General features: G+C 40.0%; 2 protein-coding genes and 1 long non-coding RNA gene across 5 annotated transcripts; 2 read left to right on the top strand and 1 right to left on the bottom strand.

Annotated features, from left to right (window-relative positions):
• The first annotated feature begins 3,372 nt into the window (after positions 1 to 3,372).
• Positions 3,373 to 5,614, top strand: mpg (N-methylpurine DNA glycosylase). Of its 2 annotated transcripts, XR_009677015.1 has the most exons (4): positions 3,373 to 3,740; positions 4,191 to 4,395; positions 4,617 to 5,131; positions 5,359 to 5,614. XR_009677015.1 is itself a non-coding variant. In XM_061065332.1 (3 exons), exons 1-3 carry the CDS (start codon positions 3,501 to 3,503, stop codon positions 5,066 to 5,068), a joined length of 897 nt encoding a protein of 298 aa, XP_060921315.1. In that variant the 5' UTR covers positions 3,373 to 3,500; the 3' UTR covers positions 5,069 to 5,614. The 2 variants fall into 2 exon arrangements, 1 of the variants encoding a protein (XP_060921315.1); XM_061065332.1 differs by having other exon boundaries at positions 4,617 to 5,614.
• On the bottom strand, positions 5,613 to 18,974 carry nprl3 (NPR3-like, GATOR1 complex subunit). 2 transcript variants are annotated; one of them, XM_061065329.1, is made up of 14 exons: positions 18,550 to 18,974; positions 17,504 to 17,573; positions 15,292 to 15,330; positions 14,385 to 14,517; positions 13,311 to 13,385; positions 11,528 to 11,681; positions 11,271 to 11,349; positions 11,049 to 11,186; positions 10,092 to 10,248; positions 9,709 to 9,815; positions 8,639 to 8,768; positions 7,729 to 7,918; positions 7,442 to 7,634; positions 5,613 to 6,008 (listed from the first exon to the last, which is right to left on the bottom strand). In XM_061065329.1, the coding sequence occupies exons 1-14, from the start codon at positions 18,743 to 18,745 to the stop codon at positions 5,843 to 5,845; spliced, it is 1,827 nt and encodes a 608-aa protein (XP_060921312.1). In that variant the 5' UTR covers positions 18,746 to 18,974; the 3' UTR covers positions 5,613 to 5,842. The 2 variants fall into 2 exon arrangements, with proteins under 2 accessions (XP_060921312.1, XP_060921313.1); XM_061065330.1 differs by lacking the exon at positions 15,292 to 15,330 and having other exon boundaries at positions 18,550 to 18,973.
• LOC132954085 (uncharacterized) lies at positions 9,295 to 9,624 on the top strand. The gene is made up of 2 exons (XR_009665711.1): positions 9,295 to 9,403; positions 9,457 to 9,624. It is a non-coding gene; the product is annotated as an uncharacterized LOC132954085 (long non-coding RNA).
• Positions 18,975 to 20,987: the final 2,013 nt, after the last annotated feature.

Raw genomic sequence — 20,987 nt, 5'->3', positions numbered from 1 at the left:
GGTCAAAAAGTGTTAACAAGCATGTTACCTTCTGAAGGATGCTTCTGTGGTGATTGTGCCACGGTAAGAAATGTTGGGCCATTCTTTATGGATTAAGGTATTTTGAGATTTTGCGTACAGCAAAGACATCTAAATCCCCAACAAAATATTTTTAAATTGAGGATTACTTTGCAAGGAGAGCACTGATCACAGTAAAGGGAGCACTTGCAAAACTCAACCTACAGCAGTGCTGCAAAGAAACGCAGCAGAGGGAGGCTGTTAGAGAAATCAGAAGGGGTTTGCTGTGTGGTCATGTTAAGAAGATTTACACTCCCTTGTTTTAGTGATAAGAGCAGTACGATCCTGCAGACGGCCCTCCCTCCGTGCCTGCCTGACTCATTGCTTGCTCCCTCTGAGAGCCACAGGTGTGAGATGAGACAAGGAAGCTGTTATCAGAGCAGACCAGGAAAGGTCAGGGGGCTGGAGATTACAGCAGGCTCAATCAACAAACCAGACAGGTGGTAGGCTGAGTTTTCCTCTTTTAATGGTCACCTCAAAAAGCCATGTTGGTGTATAAACCACACCATGTAGTTTAAAAGAGATTCTGCAGCATAACTTCTGTTTTACAAACATGTCCGAGGCTTAACTAATTTACCATATTGCAGAAACAACAAGCTTAAATCTGTGGTCTAAGCAAGCACAAAGGACAAGGAGTGTGCTACATGCATATATTTATATAGTTATTCTGTTCAAATCTTTGGGGCATAAGATCCCAGATGTAGTTCTCCATAAACCTCTGTTGTCCAGGTGTGTGAACCTGGCCTCACATGGGCTAATCCCCCTGCTTCCCCCTCCCAGTGAGAACTCATCCACCTGCACTGCCAACAAGAAAAGAGACTCATCATGAATCATTAATTGTCATCGCTTAATAATTAATCCCATCAAACACTGAAAATGCAGATGCCTACCAGCTGCTGCCCCTCATTGGCTGTGTGTGTGTGTGTGTGTGTGTGTGTGTGTGTGTGTGTGTGTGTGTGTGCGTGCGTGCGTGCGTGTGTGTGTGTGTGGGGGGGGATAATGATTGTAGTTAAAGATGCTGCAAGAAGGGTTTCTTGGAAGCAATTTGAGAAAATATTATGGATTATTTGTACCATTCCATCAACCTTTAAAATAAATCGAATTATATAGCAATGACTTCCACCACTTGTAATAGGTTGAGGAGTTTGTAGTGTAATTAACACGTAGTGAAGTAGATGCCATTTAATCAACTTAAGAGTCACGTCAGTTTGCCATAGATTTGTGATGGCCTTTTTAAAAAAAAATAATAATAATCATGCCACACTGATGCAGGTTACTAGTTTGCAGATCATGCAAGTTATTTCAGCTTTGTAAAATTGGTATCATTAATAATCAAAGACATACAAATAAACAAATAAAGGCTAGATAAAATTAATAATTTGGGATATTCTCTTTAAATAACCTAATAACTCATGGAAAGTATTTCAGCTTTTGTAATGGACATACAGGGATTCAAGCATCAAACATTCTATACAGGAAAGCAACTTTTTTTTCCTGTTTTATTTTTATTAAAACAAAATTCACATAAACATTTAGAAATATATTATAGCAAAACCAAAACAAATACGTGGAGGAACCATCCTCTTCAAACTGCAATGAGGAGAAAACATTAAACCCAGCAGATCAACCCTGATTCTTCCTAGGATTCTCTGACTCATCGAGTAGTAAGAAGCTGCATTCTGCTCGTCCATCTGCACACACAGACGAGTCCCCGGCCCCTGCTCAGCTTCACTATCACTGCCCGCTGACTGCTGGTGTTGAAAGTGATCCAGAATGCAAAACCTCAGCCAAGCTGTGGCTGCTAAGATTATCAGAGCAGCAACAAAAGAAAGCTGCCCGGCCCAGACCTCCCCATCACTGCTGACATTCAGTGGAAGCACAGTCAAAGCAAACAATGGCCTTCACTGGTCCAGCAGCCATGACAAAGTCAACAGCCAACACCAGGACTGTTTGACTGAACATGCTCAGCAGATCTCTGTCTGGATAATATCCTGGCTCAATAAGTCAGCTGAGGTCTGTGTGTCCAAAAGTGGTTACATGATAAATTAAGCGACTGTGATTCTACAGAGACATCATGTTTAACACCATCTGTGAATAAGCAATTACTCTACCGTTTGAGAACAGATTCAAAATCAAAGAGACAGAGCGCATGACTTGAACAGGGCCATTTCTTTTCATTGTTGAAGTTTATGAACCTATCCTTCATCGAATGATGTGTGCACTTGCAACACGCACACATAAGGCAGCCAAATTTCAAATGATTTTTCTAAATAACTGAATATTTTTTTTAACTTGTATAAATCCAGAAGGATCTTAAAAAAAATTATAATAATTCAGAGCTGACCTGGCAAACAGCATACCATGAAGAAGTTTTAAAAAATATGTACAAATGAATAAAACAGACTTAAAAAAACATTTCTGCATCTGAAGAACATATTTGGACATCATAAGGTCGAGGCTGTTAAAGGAGGGTGTTGTGAATAAACCCTATAAAGTGACAAACTAACAGGATGAACAAAAAAAAGGGCCAATTCATTATTTAACCAGCAATGTGGGGAAGAAAATCTGTCTCCCTGCAGTCTCAGTCTGCACAAATTGCAAGATTTAGAAGGTCAATCTCTGGCCCATAAAAGCATGAAATACAGCACAAAATAGTTTTTATGCGAGAAAATGCTTTTTCATTATACAAAACACAGAGATAAATAACTGCAAGATAGGCTTCTCTTTAATGGGTCATGTGTCTGTGCTCAATCTTAATTATGTATGAATGCATCATCTGTGCATTCATTTAGCAAATATGTCTTATTTTTGTTTTTAGTTCATGCAGTCATTAGCTTCAGAATATTTTTTTTTGACCCACACAGCACAGCAGCAAACTTGTAGGCTCTTCTGATAATGTTGTTGTCATCATCGCACACAGTTTGTCTTCCAGAAAGCCAAGTGGACCCACAGTTCATTGCCTGGGGCCAAACTGGCGCCATCAACTTCCTGGGCACAGACATGAGCACGAGCACGAGCACGACATCTCTATTTTTAACTTATTAGAGCAGACCTGAAATGATAAGCCATCAGCAGGAAAAGGTCAGTGTTTGGGTGGTTTGAACCTACAAAGCAGAGTGAGGCTGTTGTGTTTGGCAGGAGGAAAACGTACACTGCAAAGTCGTGCATTTGAATTTTAAAAAAAGCAAGTATGACACGTGAGTGACATGGAAATGTAGCATCGTAAATCATTAAAACAATACGTTCTTTTACGTCAGGCAAAAAAAGCTGCACGGTCCCTTTAAGAGATACAAAACAACATCCTACTTCCTGTATAGTAGCATTCGCATTGAACTTCTAAGTCATTTATGCATTTAATTATATAAAAAGCGCTGCTGACATATGGACAGTGCCGTTGTTGTCGGTGGTGTGTTTTTACATTTTCAGACCTAGCTGTATATATTATGTCTGAGAGAAAAAGAAAGAAGGTAGTATGGACAGAAGCAGCAGTCGCACCTGAACACATTTTAGACGAACATACACACCAGACGGATTTGACGCCAGAGAAGCAGACTAAGCATGAAAGTGCTGTGGTAGGACGAAGCCATTATTTTACCACCAACAACAATGATCTGCAGTCCAGACTGGGGGAGGATTTTTTCCAACAACCGTGCATCAGTTTGGCTAAAGAGTTCCTCGGCAAGGTAATATCACACCTACATCTTTCACCCAATTTGTAAGGATTCTGTAGGGGACATACAGTATGTTACAACCACTGACTTGCAAACTTTGTGTTTCGTGCAGGGTTGAAGTGACCTGTCTATTCCGCCTCTTTAACCCTTTACTGAAACACCTCACTATACGCTACATGGGCTTGTAAAGTCCAAACACTATGCTATATAATCTAACAACTCTAATTTCAACTAAAAGTGCAATTTTATACAGAAAAATACAGTTTTTGTGGTCTTAAAAATGACAGCAAATGCAGGTTTTGAGAGCCTATGATCATAGCTTAATTTTTTTAAATCTACCATCAGCAGTTCAAAACCAAAAAGCCATTAAGTTTACTCTCATAGAAAAGGTTTTTGTTTCATGAATTCATTATATCGGCCAACAGACTGAAACAAAATCTGTCTTGTTCCTTGTCCCTGCAGGTGTTGGTGCGACTGTGTGCAGATGGCTCTGAGCTGCGAGGAAGGATAGTGGAGACTGAGGCGTACCTTGGAGGAGAGGACAAAGCCTCCCACTCTGCAGGAGGCAAACGCACTGAGAGGAACACTGCTATGTTCATGAAGCCCGGCACCATCTATGTGTATCCGATCTATGGCATCTACCTCTGTATGAACGTGTCCAGTGAAGGTAGAGCCACAGGTGTTCCTTATGATAAGCCCTTTTTTCTGCTGCATGGTAACAGATCACTTTTAAAGGTCCTTTGAGGTCGATGTGAATTCTAACAAGTGTGTTATATGAAATATAATTTTACAAGGGACTTTTCAATCATCAGTGGGTGAAGGGCAAAAGGAAGGAGACAGATTGGAGCCTCACTGACTGATGCATATTGTGTGCCGTTTTTTTCTCAGGAGAGGGTGCCGCCGTGTTGCTGCGCTCCCTCGAGCCCCTGCACGGTCACCCAGTCATGAGGCAACTGAGGGCAGCCAGACGCAAAGAGGGAGCCCGACAACTGAAGGACAAAGAGCTCTGCAATGGGCCGTCTAAGCTGTGCCAGGCTCTCAATATACCCCGCTGCTTTGACCGTCGAGACCTAGCCACAGACCCAGAGGTGTGGCTGGAGAGGGACCCAAACAGCGATCCAAAAGCAAACCATGATGTAGTATCAGCACCACGTGTCGGAATCGAGTCCCACGGGGAGTGGGCCAAGAAGCCTTGGCGCTTTTATCTCCGTGGCCATCCCTGTGTAAGCGTGGCGAACAAAGAGGCAGAAAGACAGTCTCTGTCTGGTAAAGTGATGAACAATTTGGGGCCCTCCGATGTGCAGTCTGACACAGGACAGCACAATGTCAAAAGGACTTAACAGGAATAGTCATCAGACCATTCAGCCATCTGTTCCCTTTTACTAAGCCAGTATGAAAAAAATGTATGTTGTCTATCCAACATGTGAAATGAATAAGTTTCAAAATGCTTCCATAATATTTATTGGCAATGACTCAAAGTTTAATGAAAAGTTACGGATCAGAACTTTAATAAGGTAGATTGAAACTTAATTTATAAGGTTTAATAAAAAAAAAGTTCTGAAATGTACTTTTAGTCACTCATAATTCTTTTTTTTTGTTTATGTCTAACAATCTGAATTTCTCCTCTCAGTGGTTCCACAGATGTTTGGAAAGATCTCTCTTTCTCTCAAAGGAAAAGCAGCCTGTGTCTGATGTTTAGAGTCTTGCCTTTCTCGCTGTCTTTCTCTCCCCCACCTTTGGGATTCCTGAGGAGAGGCAGTTGGACGTCTGGAATAATCATTACTCAAGTGTGCCCCTCTGGTCAGTACAGACGATCGGACACATCTGGGACAGGAAGTCGGAAATTAAACACAATTTCTTCAAGTTTAATAAACAACTGAGGCGTTTTTTTTTTTGTTATGTACAAAATAATTTAATATTGTAAACAAAAAAAAGGCTGATAAAAGAAAAGCTATTTCTTCATTGTGTAAATCTGCACACATAAATGTAATTACTGTGTCACTTTATTTTAAAAGAGCGTTGTTGACGAACAGCACTTAGCTGTGAGAACAGCAGGCTATTAACTGTCATCATTCCTGTGGGTGAGGGCTGGTACCATCCCTCTCGCTGTGGCACTACTCCATGGGGGACTGAAAGATTGAAATAATGGGATCCTCGTGGTTGGTCACCACGAGGACACTGCGGAACTTGTCAAACAGTGTCTTGAGCTGCGAGCGCCTCATGTTCTCATTGTACATAATCTCTTCCAGGTGGTGATGACCTCGGAAATAGTGAAGCAGCCTGGAAGAAGTCAACATAACAGAGAGATTACACAAGATTAGTTCAAATCAACCATGACACAGTACGTGTAGATCTGCAGACATTTTTCATTCTGTGCAGCAGGTAGCACTGAGCAGTGACTCCTGCACTGGCAGTGGTGGTTCTAGAGTCTGCTGGGGCCCTTGGCAAAAAATGATCAAGGGGCCCCTCCAAAAACTATTATTTCAAACATTGTCAAGGTGCTCTTCCTCTTCCAGTGATTTTCATTGAAGACCTTTAGTTTTCACAAGAGTAATACATGACATGCTAAGCAGGGCAATGAGAGGGAGTGCTGTCAGATGGGGCCCCACTAGGGAGGTTTCCCACTGTCATTGCAAAATTTGCGTATTCTGAGCTACTGCCGTGGTTTAGAGATTTTCCGCCCTTTGGGGCCCCTAAGTGGTCTGGGTCCCCAAGCAGTTGCCTGCCCTGCCTGTTGACAAGCAGCGCCTCTGTGCATTGGTTAACTTTCTAAACATTTCCTATTTTCAGTGTGCGCTGAACTGAAAGCTGGCAAATCAATCTTGATTCTCCATTTTCTATTACAGTTTCCTGACATTCAATAAAAACTATTTTAATAAGGCCACTCTCCAAATGAATGCAGATGTATTTCCTCAGAGACAAGGCATTAACAGTGATTTGTAACATAATTTATCACCAAAATTCAGCATTGCTGTTAAGGCGCCTTCAGGCTACATGACATAAGCAACCATGAAAGTTCATTTGAAATGACTGAGAGAGACGGGTCTTATAAAAATCTTGTTTTCAATTTGTGGCAGATTGCACAATATCAATATGAGGTTTGTTAGAAAGTGGAATGAATTTGTGGTGAATTATAAAAGCCTAATGCAAACAAGAAAAAAGCAAACGAGAGCAGAGAAATATCAGTTTTTTTTTTTTTCCTTAAAGTATGAAGAACATTTTTCGTCTCCCCTCTATTGTTTTTTACATGTTTTTCCCCGCATTAAGCATACAAAAATGGCCTTTAAGAAATGATGCAGTGGTGATTGTATCTTGTATGGTTTTCTGTCGGGTTCTGGTTGTTTGGTTGGTAGCTGTCGGTCAGAGTCAGAGTCTCAGTGGGCGGCAGTAGCTCAGTCCGTACGGACTTGGGTTGGGAACCTGAGGGTCGCCGGTTCAAGTTTCTATTCCATAAGTCCTGTTTGTGCATGTGTGTGATTCGGGGCATGTCTCTCAATAACAGAGTGTAAAACCAGAATTCCCCTCAGGGGTCAATAAAGTATATAAAATTAAAAAAAACAAAAAACCGCCAATTTAGCCCTACATTTCTCATAAAGACTGTCTTCATTTTTACAATCTCACTAAAGGCAGATAGTTGGACTGAACTGAAAGACATTAAATGACAAAAACTACAGTTAATGCACAAGAAGTCTGTAATAGGTCTGATTTATTACCTGGCAAACATCCGCAGATCCTCTTGATTTTGTGCAGCAGGAATGTTCAGGATCACCTGCCTCTCATGCTCGGACAGACTTGCTAGCAGCGTTTCTGTCATCCTCTTGTTTAGTGGAGAGTCCCCACCGGGCAGTAACTCTGCACTGGAGTTGTCCATGCTAGGACTGGTGAGGGTCATGTCATCACTGCTGGCTGTACACAGGAAGCAGACAGAGCATCATAGGCTGTCTTGACCCTGTTACACGTCTAAAAGCTTGGCACAAGAGAGAGCGGAGAGAGGACTTACTCGGGGAGCCGAAGCTGAGAGCGCTCGGAGTACTAAGACTGCGGCCTCCGACTCTGGTGGCAAGTGGTGGGTCTTCATCCCTCAACCCTGGCTCGTCCTCGCTGGGCGGAACCAATAAGCAGACGTACGTGTGCAGCTGGATCAGCAGGCGCCGCTGGAGCATCCACACCACCATCTGAATCAGCTGGGCCTGGTCAGGAGCACAGCAGCAAACTGCATCTCAGCTGAGCACAGGACAAACACGTCAAACTAAACATGCTTACCGGTATGTCCAACCAGGGCAAACAGCAGAAACGCTTTAAATGGGTTTCTGGGTACCAGTCAGAATCAAAATAGAGTAACAGCCATCGCCTTGATCTTGTTCTCATAAAAAATGGAGGCTGCAGGAGCTGGAGCTGATGTCCCTCTGCCATTTATAATTCATCACCATCACTCTAGCAGCTCTGCCAAAACAAGATGGGTCGTGGAAGAACACCAGATGGTTCTTGCTCTTACTAGACAGTATCTAAATTTACATTAGTAGTCGGGTGTATGCTAGGGATTCAGCAGGAAAAGTCACCTTTAATACTGTATGCTTTTCCTAACTGTAGTTCTAAAGTCAGTTTAAGTTAAATATGAAGGTTTCAAAAGCAAACAATTCATTGATGGGGCTCGTTTGTTCATTTCTGTGAGCGTAAAAAAATTATTCTTTCACCAACACTGGGAGGAACACATCGTGAAAACACGATGGACTTTTTCACCGCCGTACATAACTATAGTTTTTGCACGTTTTATAAGGTTCTTATGTACTTTAGTAGTTAATACTACTTACTAGCTTGTTTAAGGTACTTTTCTGTGTAGTGTGTCTATGTGTTCAACTGTGGAGGTGGAAGGTCATATTTGTGTATTTGTACTTTTAAAATAAACCTACCTCCTGTGCGGGAGCTTCCAGGGGGTTTCTGAACTCGGCCAGTGAGACAGGCAGAGAGAACTTGGCTAACATGGTGGGCAGATCATGGCCAGGAAACTGCAGGGAAAACTGCTCCGCCAACGGTGAGTATCTGTCCATAAAGAGATGCCACATATGACTCTGGGACACAGATTTTTTTTTTCGTTTCTTACATTGACACAGGCTTTGGAAATCTTCATCTTAAAACTATTAAGATGTTATGAAGACTTTTGTTTACAAGGCAACAGTAAAACTGTGAAGTGCAGCATTATCAGTCCTTAGTCAGTACTGCCCTACAAAGGCAAAAGACCTTAACTCACCAGAGTGTAGAACTGAGAAAAATGACTTTAAAGTCTTTTTGTTGTCCAGCCAAATGAGTTGCAGGCAGAATATTGGAAATGTGGCAATTCTTTGTCTTTTTAATGAGGTTATTAATGTACATAAAAATCTTGAGCTTAAACATGACCTTTGACCCTTATTTGGAAGTTAAGGTACTCTGCCGTTGCATTGCCTGTACAATAATACGGGGTCATGCCAAGGCAAAAGGCAGTAACTTCCATTTGTTAGCTCCCTTGGTTGCTGATCACTATATTAAATCAGTATATGATAATAATGATAACATATACATGAACTCTAGTGATCATGGCACAATTAAGTGCTTGATGACAGATATTAAAACAAAGGCATAACACCTTAACTCCACTGCAGTGAAACAGTAACTTCACTTTGATCTGCAGCAAAACAAAGGTCTGTCTTTACCTTAACTCAGTTTGAACATTCCTGAATGCTGCAGTTCAAAGGCAAAGACCCTGATGAGTGAAGTTACTGGACTCTGTCTTGGTTTCTCGAGGGCTTTTGGAAGTTAAGGCAAATACAACCTACTATTTTCTCAAAAGAACAGCACAATTGACTCAAGATATTTGTCCACATGATAAAGCACATCTGTAATGTTCCAAAAATGACAAAAACTCATTTTCGAAAAGTTACTGCCTTTTGCCTTTGTAGGGCAGAGTACAGCCCAAGATGGCTTCCTTCACATCATGAACACTCACAGGGAGATGTTGGCATGAGGAGACAGCATGTAGACGTTGTTCTCACACAGAGGGTAGATGATGATCGCTTTGCCCCAGTAAACCAAGTGAGCTGCAATTTGAAAGATCTGGGGGTGAAAATGTTCTGTAATTAGTATAAAAAATGTGAAAAAAGACAAATCACACCACAAAGAGTGCTGCAATTAAAAGCCAACACTTAAAGAGTGGGGGCAAAAAAATGTACAGCTCAGATTTGTACCGTCTCGGATCTGCTTTGAATGACCATTTCCCCCCACTAGATGGCAGTAAGACACCATCAACAATTTTTTTTTTTTTTTTTTGTTAATCAAGACTCTGGTGTCCTTAAATGCAGCGGGGATGCAGGCAGTGTGACAGCTCTGTACCTGCAGTAAGGCCAGGTCAGCATCCTGAGCGAGCTGCTGCAGGTTTTTTACTGCTGAGCACGTTTTGATGAGGCGCACCATCGCAGGCGAGCAGTCCACGGGAAGCTGGCTCAGCAGTGCCTTCTCACTTTCCAGTAGCAGCAGGGCATGATAAGGTCTTAGGGAATGGAGAAAAAAAAACAACATTATGAAACTGTTTGCTCCAGAGAGATCAAGACTGCATCCTCAAAAGAAGAGCTTAGGATTTATTACCAGGCTTTGAAACAAAACAAAACAACCCATGTGCAATTAAACTAGTTGCATTTAACCCTCAGAGGTAGAAATGAGGGAGACATTGATAACAGCTCTGATGTCAGTACTCTGAAGTATCTATAGGTGGCAGTATGGCCCACAGAAAACACCCATGGTAACTTGAGGGTAACTTGCTTTACATAGCGAGTCAGCACTGAAACTTTCGAAATATTCAGGCCCTAATCAGCTGTTAAAGACATACCTCATTTAAGATAAGAAGCTGTTAGGGGAAATTTCAGTTAGTTTCAAGAATCTGAGACTTCTTGTCAGGCTTGTTGAGTCAGACAAATGTGACCGTGTGTAGGACTAAGCACTGCAGCGTGGCCAATTAAGTGTTCGTGCAATTTAGGATACTCTAAATCTGCAGTCAGCATAAAAATAAGACAGTTCGGATGTAACATCAGAAAATCGGTCGAAATATTGCATTAGAAAAAAACTTTCTCTGTAATAACGCTCTGTACTTGTGTTCATGCTTTTAGAAACGTGCCAAGTATCCCTTATAAGCTGCAAGAGGCCTTTTTTCATTATCACAGTCAACAGGTGCTGATAGGGGTGTTGCCAGAAGAGGAAAACATTTTCACTGTACACAAGTAGCTCTTAGAAGGCTAATCAATTAAAAAAAAATTCAGTACAAGACCAAAAAAACAAAAAGAAGCAAGGACCCACCTTATAGCCTTAAGGCTGTGCTCTAAGGCCTCTGGGGGGATATAAGTGCCACCTATCACGTGGATCTTGTGTGGTAAACAGAAGCTCACCTCCAGCCAGTTGTTTATGTGCAGTCGCACCACGCCAGTTGTACAAAGGCTGCATAAAAACAAAATCATTAGAGTCATCCGTCTGAACAATCTAAATTTTGAATGGTAACAAAAAGAGGAAAAGATCACACACCTGTCATAAGCTTCTTTCAGGTCTCTGGCCAGCTTACATTTGGGAAGGATTTGTCTAAATGGGGATTGGGGGCTTCCATCTGCGTAGATCAGAAAACAGAAAATACATTCATATGTATCATTCAATCTCATGAATTCAACAACGATGTGGGAATTACAAACCAAACTGTTTTGTGATTTGTCCCTTTTTTTTTAATAGACTGGCAAAGCTGTACTTTGTGGTCATCAACAGCGATGTGTTTCAAGTGTGTATCTCACTCTCAGTCATGGTGGTGATTTCATCCTGGACTGCCAGCATCAGTTTGGCTTCTCTGGTCAGGTACTGGCAGCGCCGCTCCTCGTGCTGCAGAGCTATCGCGATGCGGCGGGACAAATTGTGCATGCAGTTGATGACGGATGGATCAGCATTTGCCTGTAAAGAAACACACATTAAATGAAGTGCTTATCTTTTATTTATCTTTAGCCACTGGCATAGTAGCATTTTTTTCCTCGGGTCCACTCATACAAACATGACATTAAAATCAACACAGATGACATCACTAATAGTCTGATGTAATATGGAAAAACCCAAAAATAATGAGAACAACAAATATGCCACTGCATTTACAACACTGCTTTCACTTTTAGCTCAGTAAACTTTCAGACTTTCAAACTTTACCGTCCTGTGAACTGTTACCTGTCAAATATATAAAGCATGTTCTTTTAGTATTTAAGATTATTGTTGTAGTACTCAAAATCATTCTTGGTCTCAAGTCCGGTCTTGAGACCACTTTTTGAAGGTCTCGGTCTCGTCTCGGAATAGAAATCATTTTTACTCAGCCTCAGACTGGGCGGACTCAGGATTTTAAATCAAGACCACCACTCAGAGGCTATTTTTCCCACGTCATTACAGTGATTAGAAGATGTCTCTGTCTCGCCCTGCCTTGGTCTTGGTCTTGACTCGGTCTCAATCCTTAATTGTCTCGGCCTCGGAGCCCTCTGGTCTCGGGTATGTCTTGGTCTTTGTGTTTGTGTTAGCCAGGCCTCCTTGTCTCGTCTGCAGCTAGTTCAAAATGCTGCTGCTAGGCTCCTTACAGGAACACGCAAGCGAGAGCATATCACTTGAGGTCTGCTGCATCAGTCACTTCTGGTTGCACCTAACGCTAGGCTGAAGCATAGGGGAGACTGGGCATTCTCAGTTGTAGCCCCTAAACTGTGGAACCAGTTGCCCCCACAGGTTAGGCTGGCACTCACATTGCCCGTGTTTAAATCTCGTCTAAAAGCTGTTCTGTATGCTAAATAAGAGTTTGTTTGTTTCTCTGGTATTATTCTTTTTTGTTTGTTTTGTTTATTGTTATTTGTCTTTGTAAATACATTTGTTTTACACAAGATGTCTTTCTTTTTTTGTTTTTCAAATATTACGTTGAGGTGAATCGACTGAGTGAACAAACAAATACTGACAGATAATCCAACTTTACTGACAATTGTGTCAAATGTTTTTCTCTCCTCAGGAAGGTAAATAAAGCTGGACAAGCTACATGAAAAGATTTGAGTATGAATGAGTGAATGAAACGTTTGAATGTAAGTACACAAAGAGAACGCAATAAATCTCAAAATGATGATTGAACTCTTACTTTTTAAAAATACACCTGACTCCCAGATAACCAATAACCACACACCACTGTTATTTTGATGGAGATTCAGCTGCTAGGCCGATAACCCAAACAAGATCGAGCTCTATTTCATCCCATCTCAGCTGTGCTGGGACTTACTGGGTACAGTGACTCAGCATGGGCAGGGCCATGCTCGCCTAGCTGGGCAGCATGATTAAGCAGTTTAGAGTCGCTCCTCCCTCAGAGTTCCCGTGCTATCACAGATAGAGAGTATACTAAAATATTATCACACACAAACATCCCCTCCATTAGTAGAAAACAAAAAATGCACGTGCCCCGCCCCACAGGCAGCCGACTCAATTGTGCCATTATTTCAAATAAAGGAGTCAGATTCATCATATTCAAATGGTACAAGCACAAACAACCCAACAACAAAAAGCTTTCCATACCCTCAGAGCAAACACCACATTGAACAAGATCATGGTTGGCATTTCTCTCTTGGGTGAAGGATCTGTCTTTGAAACCTGCACAGACACAAAAACAAAATTTCACTTTAGACATATAAAATAAAATAAAAACACAAAAACTGTAATTATACAACATTCAACATAACAATGTTATGACTTTCTGTTTCATTCCAGAAGTCAATTCAAGCTGGACCTCCATGTTTTACATCAAGGAGCAATAGTTTATCTTGTCTTTACTGGATAGGACAGCTGAAGAGAGACCGGAAATGTTGGGAGGAGAGAGAGAGGGGGCTGACATGCAGCAAAGGACAGAGGTCGGATTCAAACCCACAGCTTCTGCGATTAGGACTGTAACCTCTTTACACGGAGCGCACGACATAACCACTCGGCTAGTGGGCGCTCTGAGGAGCAATAGTTTTACTATGAATCAGCTTTAGTATTTAGAATTCAATGACAATGTTTACATTCAAATATCTAAATATGGAGCAGAGAGAACTCCCATGATTCCCCGCTAGCCTCAACGTCATCTCTTGTTATTGTTTTGATTGAGAGTCCCCTGCCGGCCGATTTTACATACTCTGCGTTTTAAACCTGAAAACAATCTTGTTTCTGTTCAGTCACTGATATGTTCATCTGTATTACAGATTCTACATAGAATTGTAGAATCTGGACACAGGTGTCTGAATTGTCAGCATGGGAAGTGCTTTGGTTTCTGTTTGTAGTACATTTGTAGTCCGAGCTAATATTGACCAATTTCCTATCAGCAGGCTTTGGTGAAAACAGGAGAAACAGTCGATGTCAGAAAACACTTGCTGTATCAGATCATGTTGAAACGCAACACTTTTATTATTACTATAGCGACCACTACTTTTACTACTACTACTAATAATAACAATAATAATAATATAACTCAGGCAAACTTGATATACTGCAAATGTCTGTAGCTGCTAATAAAAACGGGGAAAAATGGGATCAATCTAAAGAAAATCTTTGCTCTTATTGAAAATAATCTTCGTTAAAGTTCTGAGAGCTTTTACTTGTGTTGGTGGATCGTACCTGAGTGATGGAAGGATGCTGAAGAAGAGTCGGGTGACCCACAAATCGAACATTGTCTATCTTCAGTTCAAACTTCTTCCCGCAAATATCAGATTTGGTGGCCAGGATGGTGGCCAGTATGATGTCAGAGAACCTTTAGGGAAGGAAGAGCGGACTCAGTAAAAACAGAAGAAGAAAAGAAGGAAGAAAGAAGTGTGCAGGGGGGGGATGAGAGGGCCCAGCACAGACACAGCTGGGACAATTAGGAAAGTTCAAATTAGCTCTGTGCGTTTTGATTCGTCACATTCCTGTCTATGAGAGGGGTTGCGTTAATTAGATGCATCTGCCTGGAATATAATTCAACACTGAGAGTATCAAATACAAGCGCTTGTGTGGCTACTGGAGAGGAGGAAAGAAGAAGAGGCCTCCTTACAGAAGCAGTGAAGTCGCTGTATGAATGAAGAGTGTGAAAGACTCATGCTGGTTTGTCTTAAGTAACTCATGCTGCAATCAAAAGGGATCCAAATCAAGACGTTAAATTCCAGAAGAGAATTAAACACACTTTAGACTTACCCACCAACACAACGTGAACAGAAGGTGTTGTCCATTGACTTTATCGTCACTTCAATTGGTTTCCAATGCTACGACTAAGTGCTAATGGTAATAAAATCAGAGATTTGATTTCAGTTGTAAACTAAAGGATTTCTTTTAAAAAGGCAAACAAGTGCAGAAGGAAAGCAAAACTGACATCAAGAATTAACCAAGGCACCGATTCACTAGATCTAAGAACTGCTCATTTACAAGGATTGGACTGAGATCAGGGTTGGGGATCCGTAGGGGACACAAAAAAAAAGGAGAGAAGGGAGTAAAAAAAAAGACAGGGGTGATCTAAGCGAAGGAAAGGTGGTTGAAGATGATTTGGTCTTACCCTGCTACCAACTGTTCGTCAGTTAGTGGAGATTGTTCTCTGAAATGGGAATGGGGCCATCAAAAAGAAGAAAAAAAAAAGCAAACAAAAGGGAAAATGCAACACACAGTTGGGCTGAATGCATAAAATGGACATTAAAAACAAAGCACCCAAAACAAACATGTGATACTGTGATATGAAAGAGCTGGTCTGCATGTTCATTCAAGCACATCACAGGATCCTCCTTCATTTTATCATGCAGAACAGCTACCATCTTAGATGAGTTAACGTGGACACATTACCCATAGTGCATATAAAAAGATGACGTAAGGATACTCAGGAACTGCTGCAGTTTGTACATTAAGATAAAAAAATAACTCGTATACCACTTACTGTATTGTGTACTCAAAAAAAGAAAGAAAAGCACTTTTACAGTAGAAAAATGTGTCTGCCATTAAAGTGAGATTTCGTGATGATACCTTACGCTTTCTGCTAGAGCTGGGCAACTAATCAAATTCAAGTACGATTTTTAATTCCCACGACAAGGTGACGGAGATTAAACCATTAATGCACTGCATGCTGGGATGTGCTTGCTTTGTCCAAAGGTTTTGTCATGTGTGGTTAATGTTTAAATTGGTGGTTGTTATAGATATATAAAAAATACAATGTGCATATATATATATAACAACCACCAATTTTGGCACATGTTTAGCTGTGTTGCTCATTCCACGAATTGACGATCCTTACAAGTTATACCTCGTTAAAAAGGTGACTAATCAGGCTTTCCAACGATATATAATACAACACCAATTAGTATTATTAAAGGGGTGAAATAATTGACCGAAATAATGTTTCCAAACTTTTTCTGAGGAGTTTCTACATATTATCTTTTTTTATACATTCACATTTTTGTTCACTTGTTTCTTTTCATTTGTTGCTTGTGTTTCAGTGTTCAACATGTTCAAGTGTTAGGAGTGTTTCAGTTTGATAACAGCACGTGGTGCAGATGTTGTAAATTTGATGAGTCATCATGATCTCAATATCAGCCAGAATAACGGTGATCAGGACTTTCACCATAACGGAGCAGCCCTACTTACTGTATTGACTGTGATAGCTGGTTGTGTCCTGTAAAATACTGATGCACTATGTTGAAATGTCAGTACATTATAGTTGTGAAAACTACCGTCTACTGTATATCTGTACTTATTTTGAATAGTCTACTTAAATAACGGACTCCCATTGTGAGCTTAACATTTCAATTGGAAAAGAAAATTAAGTCATTTAGTGAAATGAAAAAGCTCTGTCAGTGTTGCAACAAGGCTGCCAGTAGCTTTCATTGTATTTTTTAAAGTAATGAGTATTTTACAAGAGATTTGAAGTGGAGTGAGGGGAGAATTAAACCGTGCAAAAGAATAACTTTGCTTTGATTACAAACTAAAATAATCACTTGTTGCTGATTTCTATTTTATAGCCGTGACCAAAGGTATTTCAATCCACGAATCACTGACCACTATTACCATCAATTAAGCTGCAGCATGATGAAAACTACATGCTATTCAATACAACCAGCAGCGGTGAAGGGCTCCCTTATGATATTTGAATGTGCAAACAGGAGACGTTCAAGTGGTTTGGCATATTTTGCTGGTATTCATTAAATACACTCAGTTCTGATTACTCATGAATGGCTAAGGGGGAAAAACTCTGAGGGAACCGTCTGAGCTGAAACGGTTTCTTGCGTTTACATTTTTATATGATGCATGTTTACTAGCTTTAGCATTTGTAGTCCTCCCATTGTTGCAAAGTCAGTTAGTTTATATCTTAAACAACAGATGTCCCTTAGTGTAATCCTCTTAAATGGTAACCATGTTCACATGGTGTAATGATAATCTGCTGCGTCAGCATACAGCGCTGTCACTCTTTCAGCAATTCATCCCTCCTTTTTAGTCACTTAGGCTGTTGTTAAATCATGAACTGCTTGTAATATTACCACTTTCTATTAGTGACAGCTACTTGTTCCAACACTCAGGAAAAAAAAGTCTGATATGGTTAACATTGCATAAAATCACAAGCAAAAAAGAAAACAACCCACAGTGCCCACTTTTCTATCTGTACCTCACAAGAAGAGAGACATTTGACATAAGAGGTTTCTTTTTTTTTTGGCTTGGTAGAATATTAAAATGTTTTTTTTTTCATCTTTATACCCAGATACACAAAATGAAGGACAAAAAAATACCTTGAATCACCATCCTGATCTTCAAGACCCTCCCCGTTGGTGTTCAGTGCATAAGGACTCCGTTGTTTTGCTTGTGGACAGAAAAGATCATTCACATTATTGACGTCATTATAAAAGGAATGCCAAAAGCAACAAGACACAATTAATACAAACATGTTTCAATACCAATCCAATAAATGTAACAAGTATAAATGTATTGCAGGGGTGTTTCGTGATCTCCATGTGTCTCCTGTTGAGTTATGAAGCCATATTTTTTTCTTACCACTGTAACTTTCGCTGCTTTGCTAAAGTGCTCATGATGGATAGGCCGGCACTTTGTAACATAGCAATAAGTAAGGTCTTTTACCTGCTCTTTTGTAATGTTAACAGACAAAGAGTAAGGTCTTTTTACCTGCTCTTTTGTAATGTTAACAGTCAATGAGTAAGGTATTTTACCTGCTTTTTGTAAAGTGTCTCGAGATAACACTTGTTATGAGTTGACGCTATACAAATAAAAATTGATTGATTGATTGATTGATTGATTGATTGATATAGTGTGTTGTTGTTAAGGGTCTGCATATCAGTGAGGGTCTTTTAACATTGTTGTTCTTAAGCAGTCCAGTTTTCTAGTGTTATGAATGTAGCCTAAATAGAGAGGAATGAGGAACACATCTAAGCGGCTCTATGTTAAAATACACAATATAAATACAAATATACAACCATAGCACACTGCGCTCTTGTATTTTCCTGGAGTGACTTTCTCAATAAGCTGGTTGTAACTTAATCCCTTTTACATACGAGTTATCAACACATACTGTGAGAAAATTACAACTTCAGATATCCTTCAAGGAAGAGGAAAACTGTTTTTAAAAAAAGAGGAACAGGGGACAGCAGTGACCCTCCTCAAAGACACCTCAGTTTTTAAATGTTTCAAGGTGGTTAACAGGTTTCAGAAACTGTGTGATAATGCAAGCATGTATATTCTATTCTGTTTGTGCTGACTGCTGATAAACTGTATATCTAGCCTGCGCAGACAGTTTCTTTGTTATTGTAAAATCAATGCCTACCTGTAAGAGCTGACGGACACTCAGACACTCTTTGAAAAGGGTATCTGAAAAGGAGTTTATTCCCCCTGCTGCCAGAGCTCACCAGTATGACACTAATCGGGCTGGTTTTATCACCAGTTTTGTACACACTTTGCTGTGTTTGGCTGTACATTGATTTTCGGTCATCTGGCAACCCGGCTGTTGGGTTAAACATCATGTTAGCATCCTAGCTAGCTTCACGTTAGCCAGTCGCAAATCGGTGACGTAGCGTAAGACCAACCAATCAACGTCAGCTTGTAACACCAGGTTTCAACATGTGCCACACAAAACCCTCGTTTTCATCTCATGAAAGTCGTATTCGTTATAATTCGGAGGCCTGTCCATACACTTCTCTGTACAACAACAACAACAACAGTCGCACTGGCAGGGCTTGTGTGTCACTTCGAAGAATAGTCGACAGGAACAAAGAAGCCGGGATATGGTTCCGCCTGGATCGACACCTTTGAATTGACTTCAAACTATGGGTTACAAATGTAAACAACCTATGAAAGCAACCCATGCTACAACTAGGAAATCATATCGCCTAAAGGAGTGTCGAAAACAAAATTATGTAGACGGTAAAATTAATTAAAAAATTACCAATGTGCACGCTGCTGCAAACAGCCTAAACACAAAACATGCAGTTTGGTTTGCTATGTAATTTTTTTTTTTTAATGTGAGTTAAATTTGAATTTTTGGGGCAAAATAACTTTTTCACGCACACTGGTCACTTCAGTGCTGTTTTCTGCTAAATGCACGGGTTTTGATGCATGATTTCAACATCAGCCACTCCGGTGGACTTCAGCAGGTCAGCCCAGTTTGTCATTCATTGGCCAGCAGTTGTAAGTGTACCAAAAATGTCTTCCAAATCAAGAAGGCTGACGAAAGACACAAATGTCACGGTTCAGGAATGTCTTGCAAATCCTGTTATTATAAAGGAGCCTTTCAGTTTATTTATTTTTTAAACATCAAGTAGTATTGATAGTATTTTAGTTTAGGTAAAAACATCAAGTAGTATTGATAGTATTTTAGTTTAGGTAAAATACATGGTTGATCAGCTGTCCACTAAGTTGGACATCATGCATTGCTGGCTACATTTCAATGACAATTAATATTAGGCTAATACTGAGACTTCAGCTGATACTGAAAATAACTGTGATTATAACAGTTATTTTTCCTCATTAAATGTCTGCTGCGTGCTGTTCTGTCAGCCTCCAGGTAAAAATATGCAGGTAGTTTGAGCTCATCAAGCATGTTTTTATATTTATAGTTATTTATTTAATTTGTGTTTTTACGTGTTTTTAATGATGTTTTGGATGCAATGTATTTTGCCTGATTTACTATACAGCACTTTGGTCTGCCTCGGCTGTTATAAATGTGCTATATAAATAAAGTTGATTTGACTATATTGTATTAAACAGGAAAACTCCAAAACTCAAAGATGATCATCCATCGAATTTAAATGGTTTTTTTTCCAACCCCACTGGACATGTGACAACTGAAAATGTGTCTTTGAAAGGGAAACAAATCTGTTATTTTAATTATGCACTAAAAAACAAATGAATAAAAGTATTGTTTTGAATTGTAGCGTCGCATGATGTCCGCTCCAGTGGGCGCCTTTGTAACTTCTCCAGGATTATGAATATTAAATAAAATAAAAAACGAATGTCCCTTTGCATGTCCTAAGAAGTAGCCAAATGTTTTTTTTTTGTTTTTTTTTTAAATCTGGCTACCTGATTTTATCATTCATGCATGCAAGGGTTTAATTGCAAAATAAATAGCCTACCGTCGCTCAGAAACCATCAATGTATTTGAGTTTTGTTCTATAAGTGTTTTTACAAGTGAAGTGTTGTCTTTTACCTATAAAATGACCTTAAAGATAATGTTTATAAACATGTAAAATATGCATGAAAAAGAATAAGGGGGAATTCTAAGAGTTATAGCGTTTTTCCGTGGAGGTATAGCTAGTGTGCTTTTAAAAAATAGTTTTTTGGGTTGGTTCAGTAGCCTATGGGTCTATAACAATAGATTAATTACAAAAGAATAAGGCTTTTCAACAAAGTTTCAGTTAACTTTTCAGTCATAAGGCTGTTTAAGTGAGAGGCTTTAGTCAAGTAAATAAACTGAATGGACCAAATAAGGCTGACACTCGATGTGTACTGGTAGCTGTTTCTCAATGTTTCACCCTGATGATACTGCATTTCATTTATTGTTACTGAGGACCGCAGCCATAGTCTACACATAAAACCTAATTCCAAGCAACCCGGGATATCCGCAAGAAATATTTCCCTTCGCAAATAATGTAGCCTAATTCTCAAACTCTCAGGTGAAACATCGAATTACGCCAGTGAAATCAAACTGATTGTTTATAATTGTAAATGTAATTTCAAGGAAGATCATTTTTCTTTATTAAGAATTAA

This window comes from Labrus mixtus, chromosome 20 (assembly GCF_963584025.1).
Source record: "Labrus mixtus chromosome 20, fLabMix1.1, whole genome shotgun sequence".
In the NCBI taxonomy this organism is placed as follows: domain Eukaryota; kingdom Metazoa; phylum Chordata; class Actinopteri; order Labriformes; family Labridae; genus Labrus; species Labrus mixtus.
This window is presented reverse-complemented; position numbering and strand designations above follow the sequence as displayed.

Bases quoted from the DNA above. Each gene is read 5' to 3' on its own strand.
- mpg (XM_061065332.1), top strand. From the start codon at position 3,501: ATGTCTGAGAGAAAAAGAAAGAAGGTAGTATGGACAGAAGCAGCAGTC. The intron at 3,741-4,190 runs GTAATATCACAC...TTGTCCCTGCAG, and splicing joins CTAAAGAGTTCCTCGGCAAG to GTGTTGGTGCGACTGTGTGC. The intron at 4,396-4,616 runs GTAGAGCCACAG...TTTTTTTCTCAG, and splicing joins TATGAACGTGTCCAGTGAAG to GAGAGGGTGCCGCCGTGTTG.
- nprl3 (XM_061065329.1), bottom strand. From the start codon at position 18,745: ATGATGTTTAACCCAACAGCCGGGTTGCCAGATGACCGAAAATCAATG. The intron at 15,331-17,503 runs GTATTTTTTTGT...TTCCCATTTCAG, and splicing joins GATCAGGATGGTGATTCAAG to AGAACAATCTCCACTAACTG. The intron at 11,350-11,527 runs GTGAGATACACA...TGATCTACGCAG, and splicing joins AATCACCACCATGACTGAGA to ATGGAAGCCCCCAATCCCCA.